General features: G+C 31.9%; 2 protein-coding genes and 1 long non-coding RNA gene across 4 annotated transcripts in view; 1 reads left to right on the top strand and 2 right to left on the bottom strand.

The window, feature by feature from the left end:
• The window catches only part of LOC103313642 (homologous-pairing protein 2 homolog), a 79,599-nt gene that overhangs the window by 4,394 nt on the left and 66,738 nt on the right, over window positions 1–8,467 (bottom strand). The window contains exon 1 of one of the 2 annotated variants that reach the window (XM_064355944.1): window positions 10–165. The exons of the other annotated variant lie outside the window; for it this stretch is intronic. The gene's annotated coding sequence lies outside the window, so the exon portion shown is untranslated. Of the gene's footprint in view, window positions 1–9; window positions 166–8,467 lie in introns of those variants that run through there. 2 annotated transcript variants of the gene reach the window in all.
• On the bottom strand, window positions 183–1,546 carry Gclm (Glutamate-cysteine ligase modifier subunit). Its single transcript, XM_969066.5, has 4 exons — window positions 1,126–1,546; window positions 872–1,076; window positions 502–822; window positions 183–450 (listed from the first exon to the last, which is right to left on the bottom strand). The coding sequence occupies exons 1-4, from the start codon at window positions 1,222–1,224 to the stop codon at window positions 311–313; spliced, it is 765 nt and encodes a 254-aa protein (XP_974159.1). The 5' UTR covers window positions 1,225–1,546; the 3' UTR covers window positions 183–310.
• On the top strand, window positions 5,589–6,446 carry LOC135265773 (uncharacterized). The gene is made up of 2 exons (XR_010333628.1): window positions 5,589–6,065; window positions 6,121–6,446. It is a non-coding gene; the product is annotated as an uncharacterized LOC135265773 (long non-coding RNA).

The raw sequence follows: 8,467 nt of genomic DNA, 5'->3' as shown, positions 1-8,467 counted from the left end.
ATGACTTACCTAATTTTGTTATCTAATCGGTTTGTACGCAATTTCGGAAATGAGTTTGCAGTTTCGTTTCACACTTTCAAAACACACAAAAGTCTTTTTCTCTGAAATTAAGGTTATGTTTTGTTTGTTGACAATTGACTTTTGACAGTATTTTGGAATTTGGAGGTTCATTAAAAACATAATTAGATAAAAAAATAGTGCTTTATACTACACTGGGTGCATATCACAACGATAATAATACTGCACACCTTTTAATACATTTATAAAATTTTGATCGTTAACATAAATGCAAACACAGAAGTGCGGAAATCTACATTTCACCCAAACCAACCAAATAGCCTTTGGTGCAAAGAACGCCCCGACATTTAATGTGGACCAAGAATCTTGAAACCCATTTCACAGGCAAATCTATACCCAAGCTGTCCTTGATTGCGTTTTTTGGGAGTATTTCTGGAATATCCAGAACTTTATTTTAACTCAAGTAAAATTGTTAAATACTACCGTTGGCGTCACTGTGGGTTAGCAATTGCACATCATTGTCCTTACAAAACTGTTGCAAAGTCGGGGGCACAACACAACAAGTGGACAAGTTAATTTGAATTATGGCTGGCTTGATTGTTGCCCATTCAAATACATTTCTGAAGGTGGTTTCCTCCACGTCTGCCAACCCAATCTGGTTGATTTTTTCATCTTTGACGTATTCCTCAAGAATACTCCAGATATTTTTTAGGCTGTTAATGTCATCTCCAGCTTCAATAAACTTGTCCTTTCTGTACTGCAGAACTACGTTTTGGACACAGGGTACCTTCAAGGTTGATAGCCCTACAGTTTTACTATGTAACTTAATGACTGACTATTTATTGGAACATACCCTCTTCAATGGCCTCCTGAATTAAGGCCTTACTGTCACTGTTTATAAATATTTTAAAGCCTATTTTAAGATCAGAGAGAGACTGTTCATTCAACTTGGCCTTAAGGTCATCTGAAGGCCTGCTAATCAACACCTTGCCGTTTTGTACAGGAGTTGAGTTACTGCTTTTGTATTCTTTTACAGTAATGTTGATTGCTTCAGTTAGCTGAAATTTAGGGTTAATTGCTGAAACATTGATTAAATGTCAGTCTTACTTCTTCAGTGGGATTCTGCCCGGATTTTCTTGTGATGTCATTAATGGAAAGTATGTTTCCAGTATTGATAACACAAGCTTTGACATTTGAAAGTTCCATGGTGTTGGAATTATTACAGCGTTAACGAAACCGCCTATAAGTACTACTGTACGATGATTAAGACATTTATGACATGATTACGCAATTTTACTCAATTATTACTGTAAAAGACTTGCGTAGTGGGAAAAAGACGCAACAAATTACCACTTTGAGGTTAGTTGATACTGTCGCTGATTAACGTTTCTGGGCAAAATCACTGACGTAGCACTTTCTTATCAGATAAGCTATCTGGAGAAATTATTTAAATATACACGGTTTTTTCCAGAAATGCCAAAAATGAGTGCCCTGTCACTTTGACAATCATATGAGTTTGACCAAGATGTCAATCTGACAGCTGGATATCGATAATTTTAAAAAATTAAAAAATTCTTAAAAGAATGAACGGAATTTTTTGGAACATTAATTATTAATCGTGTGGTTCATATCAATAAGTCCTAGTAAAGAATATCTATTGCTGCACCCATTTTTAAAAACTCAATAAAAACTTGAAATATTCCCGCTGGCAACGTTACTTGTCAGCCTCTTGCCTTAGGGTTCCTCATAGATCAGTAATTAATTGTAGAATAATAGTAATTAAGAAAAAATGATAATTGTAGTTTCCTCTTTAGTATGTAGATATTATGCATTCGCATAAAAAAAAAGAAAAACAGGATAAATCATAGTGTTTTTCCTTTTTCTCAACATACCTGCAGGATACGGGGTTAAATAAATATGATTAATAAAAAACATTTGCGATTTATCACCTCCTAAAATATATTAAACTTGTTATGCATCGGTTCAAATCTAATCTTATTGTTTACCTCCTTAAGAATATTTTTCAATAACGTTTCCATTATCAGAGTTGCAAGATAAAAAGAACTCTAAAATTCCGCAATGTATGGTTTCTTAATAACCTAAGTATAATACAAACATTAATTTTGAAATCAATCTCCAATTAAGTATGGTTTTCTCCACACGTAAATTTTTTATTTAAAAAGCAATGTCCCTACCAAAAATTTAGCAATTGTCTGGCTTTCGGTATCAAAAATAAATATATTAGGTGCTAGCTAGGTACATGTGGATTTTTATTACTAAAATTTATCTCAAAATACTTATAAGTATTAAAATCAAATCAGTCAACACTGATTTTACGCACTTCCCTGTTACCTAAACAAAAACGTTTTTTAACTAATCTGCCTATGACAATCAAGAATACAAAATATCGGAACAAGTAGATATGTTTCAAAATAAAAAATAATTTAACTACAGCGAGACTTTTTAGTTAATTTAAAGGAAAAGTTGAATTAACAGTAGACAACTTCTTCCCACATTTTCTACTCATTAAAATCATTAAAATGGAACAAACTGTTTAAGATCGGTGAAGCGAAGCAGTTACCAATTAGTAAATAAGCACTTATATTTACTGGTTTTGCAAATTTGAAAATTACCATTATACTAGACAACAAACAACTAAATCAATAATTAAGATATTTCAACAGAAGGAATAGAAAATCTCTCGGAAAATCTTGTTTTAAAAATTAGAATGATTAAATGACAGAAAATAAAATAGTGTACCTAACCAGGAGCACAAGATAGAATATTAATAGTGAAATAAAAAAAACTTTAATTAATCGTTCTCAATTATTTCATTGTGCTTGATTAATAAAAAGTAAGTATCACAATTTTAACCAAAAATCGCCTTAGTATGGTGCAATTAAAAAAAAATGGAACGAAATTTCAAATAATTTTATTATTATTATTTTAATATTCCGGTTTAAAGAAGGCTCTGTTAAAATTTAATTCGTTGTTAAAAATTAACAACGCAAATGGACTAATCAAATTGCTTGAAGTTTGTCACGTGATCAGTTAATAACGCATTTAATTGCAGTTTAAACTAATGAGGCTTCTATAAACCGGTCCCTAATTTATTAGTTTTCCCTACCCTGTCTAATACCTAATATAATATAAAATATCTGATTTTTTTGATATTTTTGCGAAGATTGACTCATTTTTAATCAGTTGAAGATAAAAAATGGGAGTTTCATTGCAAATCCTCATCATGCATCAATTCCAAGTTTAGTTTGCCAATTTGCCATAGCGGCACAAGAAAACTTTTAGAAGTAATTTATCTAAGAATGGCTTTAAGTTGCTGCCATGAAGTTAGCTTATTGGTAATTGCGCTAATAAACAAGGTCGAAAAGCCGTAAAATTAGAAAAAGCTCGTGATCAACCGCACCTTCCAGCTGGTGACCGGTACGAAGATAGTGGTGATCGCACGTGACAGGCATAAGTTAGACGGGCGGCCGAGGCATTCCGAAGCACTGGCTGTCAGTGGCCGCTTTGTGAAGCCGCTTTCTGCTGGAGAGTACGACACCGTTGCTTACGACCACCGTTTACTATCACTGACTCCTGTCCCAACCCCGCCGTTGCCGTTTGTCTTTAGTAAACCGAACACAAACCAGATACACGACCAATCTACACTTTGTGCGAGCCCATTGACCATCGACTACCTACCACATTTTATTGCTCCATTTCTAGACGCAAAGCCGTAATTTCAAACGCTGACAATCCAACGCAAACATACGCAAAAGGCAAACAGAAACTTTTCCAGAAATTCGGAATACGAAAGCGGGGATTTACATATCCATTTCCTTTTGCTATAATCTACGATAATTTTTGAACAATGTATGTAGACAATGAATGTTTACACCTGATGATAAAGCTCTTTAGCTCGGTTAGATATCCTGAAACATCTCAAGGAATAATGATTATAATGAGATTTTCTCTGAAAGTTTATCCGACACGCGTTTCATCCGTACTAGCAGGATGCACTTTTTGATATTTTAATAATTTTAATTTGTTAAATAAATGCGTTTCTGAGTGAAAATGTGCCAATAAAAAGCCAAATCAACAAAATATTTTCCTGTTTGATCAATTTATAGCTCAGTTTAACAATTTTTGTTTTAGATCAAAAACATACCTAATTGCCCAAAAAATGCAAAAATTGCTCTATTTTTGCAATTTTATGGTTTAATTGTGGCGAAATTTTGCTAAGTAATTGCATTTTTGGACAAAAAATGTACCAAAATGCTTGAAAAACATAAAATATACAAATATACTGGGAGTCTTAAAATTGGCTAATCCCGAGTTCACAGCGTTGTTGAGAATCACTTTAATAGTCCAAATATAGAAAAAAATTAAGATTTGGGGCTTCCCTACATTGGCTTGAAGATCACTGGTTAAATAGCAGACTAAACGAAATGAAATGTAGACTAAAAATTTCAGTGTTTATTTTTATTTAATAGTTGGTATTGTGGAGAATAATAATGTGAAACAATTTCTCAAAAAATTAGCTTCACTTTAGAGAAAAAAATCTTGAATTTTTGTGATTTGCCGTTTCATTTTTAAGAAAAATTACAAAAATGTAAGATTTCTTTACTCCAAAATAAAACTATTTTTTCGAGAAATTGTTTTACATTATTATTATCCACACTCATCAACACCAAATAAATAACAATAAAAACTGAAATAATTAGCACGAATTTGAATAAAACCGACAATAAAGTGTTCCTTCAAACCAATGTATCTTTGAGGGGAAGCCTCGAATCTTTTTTTATTTTGTGTCTATATTTGAACTACTGAAGTGATTCTCTATATCGCCCTGAACTCGGAATTCGCCAGTTTTTAGACATCCTCTACAAATGTGTAAATCAAAACGAACGAAGTCAAATCAAGTGGGACAAAAAAATCATATATTAAATAACTGAGTGAATTTTTTAAAATATTACAGGGAGTCTTAAGATTTTTTGAATTACTGAACAATGTAATATAATTCCTCCTCAGAAAGATTAATAGGTAGATTAACATTTTTTTTGAGAATTTTTCTATTTTAAAAATAAATATTTATCTACCTAGAAATTATAATTCAGGACGTTAAAAGACTGGTTCACTAACTCATCTGTATAATATAGTAGGTGTTGAATGGAACAGGTAGATTATGGAAAAAATCTTTACAAAATCTCTATAGTCATATTTTCAAAAATCGGGAGCTACAACAAACTTATTTTGTTAACTTCACATTATTATTTCTTATGTTAAACGCAGAAAAAACAGTATATTACACTCGTTTTATAACACTTAATTGTGGCACTCATCCTATTGGAACACTTCTTAGTCGTGCTCTAAAATCATTCGTGCCACAATATAACGTCTTATAAAACTCGTAGAATAATATACTATTACTCATATTCTAAGCTTAAATTGAAACACTGTATTTTGGCTACCAATCTTCGACAAACGCCATACTGTGTTTGAGAATTTTGTTTAATTTATTTGATTTAAAAAAATTTTAAGACGGAGCTGTAATAATGTTGTTGTGAATCAATGTTAATTACAATTAATAATATATAGCCTTGTAAAAAAACATTTGTAACTAAACCGGAAGTAATAAAAATAAGGTAATAAGGACGTAGTTATAATTTTATGGTGACAAATAACTCGTATCTTGCATAGTTCTCTCAAAAAAAAGTTGCGTACATAGATATGGAAAAATGTAATGTTTTGAAATGTTTGTAGAAAATAAGCGGTTGTAAGTGCAGTGCCCGCTCTCGATCGACGGTGTACCGGTTTAGGGAATTGCAAAAATCGGTTGACATAACTTAGTATATGCCGAAAAGCGGTCTGCATCGGCTACCGCAAGTACAGTGTCCACTCTTGGTTGTGTACAGTCAATTCAAGAACGTTGCAGCATTTCCATATCAGAGCCTGCTATGCAAATCTAGAATCAAAGATGCCGGTGCCTGCACGTTACCATGGTTACCCCGACGCAATTGTTTATATCCCTCGTTTGTAGAGAGCTGCCTGTGAGCTTTTTTGTCTCCGATGCGTTTTTGTCCGAGCTGAGATTTTTGCTTGTAGGCTTCTTCTGGTGTGCCGCACTCTCTTAAGTTATGGACGTCTGCCGCTGACCGAACGGGATGTAAGCTACCCGCGGACCAAGAAAGTGATTTAGGTATGGAGAAGATGACTGCGTCAGTTTTTTCAGAGATTATTTAATGAGACCTATCGGGACGAGGAAGATTTACCGGTCACGACCGGACCAACAGATCTTATCGGGATAATAAGACTGCGACAACAATTAGAACGCGCAGGATTCTAGGGACACGATCTGGAAAATCTCCCACAAATTACAAATTTTAGGAAAAAAGACACAATATTTTTCACTTGATAAGATCATTTTGAAATTTTGTAGAGATACTTTTGAATCACATAATTTATACGTTGCTATAATAAAATATCAACACTTTATCAAAACATGTTTAGTTCTACAAACAAAACCGATCTGGCAAAGATTATTCCATAAGACATATGCCACCTTCATTATATTTCATTACGTATAGTATATGAAAAGAAATTCATTAAACAGACTGACAGATCCTCAACCTATATATAATAACTATACACGTATAAACTCCAAGTACAGTACGTAGATGCCTATTTACTCGTATGTACCTAATGAAAATTTATGTAATTTGTCTCATCATCTCAAGCTTGACTTGATGTAAATAGAATGTTAGTTGCGTAAAAGAAATCTTTAAAGAAGGTTTCTGGAGAACATATAGCCACCTTCTGAACTCTTTCTCAGCGTTACCAAAATGTGAAAACCTTTTATTTTTCTAGTCATTAAATAAACGATTTTCCGAAATTTCTACTTTATTTTGTTCCGAGAGTATGCCTACACCTATGTACAAGTTTTTTAGATTTCTTTGGAAATATTTATTAGTTAGACACACTATTAATGAATTTGTGAACAATACATTTTGTTATTGATGTGATGAGTGATGACATTGATTTAAATGGACAGTAAAATAGATAAGATTTTCAATTTTTGATAATGCTATATTTTCCAGTCATATCTACAATAAATAGGCAGGTAAGTGATAATTTATGACAAGTTCAAAACGATTTAGTAAAGAAGAAAACTTTGCACAATATTACCACAATATTATAAAAATAAAAATGGAAAAAGTTATGTCAGATAGCAAATAACAAAAAGTTTTTTTCACGCTACCTTCTTAGAACAGTCGTTTCCCTTAACTTATACTTGTATGACAGTTGTTGCGTAATTGACTATTTAAGGTACTGGTGTCGAAAAAGCAATATTTTATTGAATTAACTGCAAAATAAACAATTTATAAAACAATATTAACAATCTTCGTTATAAATAATCAATAGGTACAACTTATGTACCATTACAAAACTGCAGCTTCTGTAGTTGCAACTGCATTCACTTCGACTGATTTTTTTTCACTTTGGTGTTGTAAATATGATCTTGGTAAATTTTACATATTTTTAAAACTATTTTAGATACTCCAAGGCTTCAAGAAATTTGTCTCAAATTGGTTCAGAAAATTCTGACTTTTAGAACTTCCTTTAAATATGTCGTAACTGCGAATGTATTTTGAAAATACTCTGCCTAATTTGACTAACTGCTACGGCTAAAGAAGTTAATCCTTTTACTTACTGCTGAAGGTACACTCTCTACATCGATTGTGAATTTATGGATATATTTAAGTCATAAATAAATTAGCACTGCATAATATTATGGAAAATAAGAATTTTTGTAAGATCCGAGACATTACGTTGGAATAACCACAAATAAAAAGTTTAAATATTTGCTAATGTTTCGTACTGAACGACTTTTTTCTATTGATACACGTATTTAAACATTAAAAATTAAAAAGAATAGAACAGCTTGAAGAAATACTAAACCTTCTGTCTGGGCAGTCTGAAGTGGCTGTGTATAAAATTATTTAAATATTTATACACTAATTTTAATAAAGAGTATAGACATTTTAAATAAATTAAATTTGATCATGAAAAATCAAACCCAATTAGGAAAATTTCCAAAAAACAGTGTGTTGTTGTAATGCAATTTAATTGCTTTACTCCTCGTTGTAAACAAACTGGGGTCACACGGAATGTTGTTTATTGAACAGGTAAGTATGTAAAAAAATTATGCATAAATAAACTACATACATAGTTTTCTTGTAACAGATTGTTTTATTTTGAGCATTAAAAGCGTAAAAATAATAAAAAACAAAAAATTGAAAAAACAATGTGGGAATCATGGGTCAATTTCTACTATAAAATTATACGAAAAGTGTTTACGTTTTGTTAATTTTAACTTTGTTATCGCTGAAAATTACTTGTTTTTCCAAAACAGTAGAAATTGGGCTTTTTGGACACTACCCAGGTGATAATT

The sequence above is a fragment of the Tribolium castaneum genome, chromosome 3, assembly GCF_031307605.1.
Source record: "Tribolium castaneum strain GA2 chromosome 3, icTriCast1.1, whole genome shotgun sequence".
Taxonomy (NCBI): domain Eukaryota; kingdom Metazoa; phylum Arthropoda; class Insecta; order Coleoptera; family Tenebrionidae; genus Tribolium; species Tribolium castaneum.
Note: the sequence above shows the minus strand (reverse complement) of the source record. Positions and strands in the feature narration are given on the sequence as shown.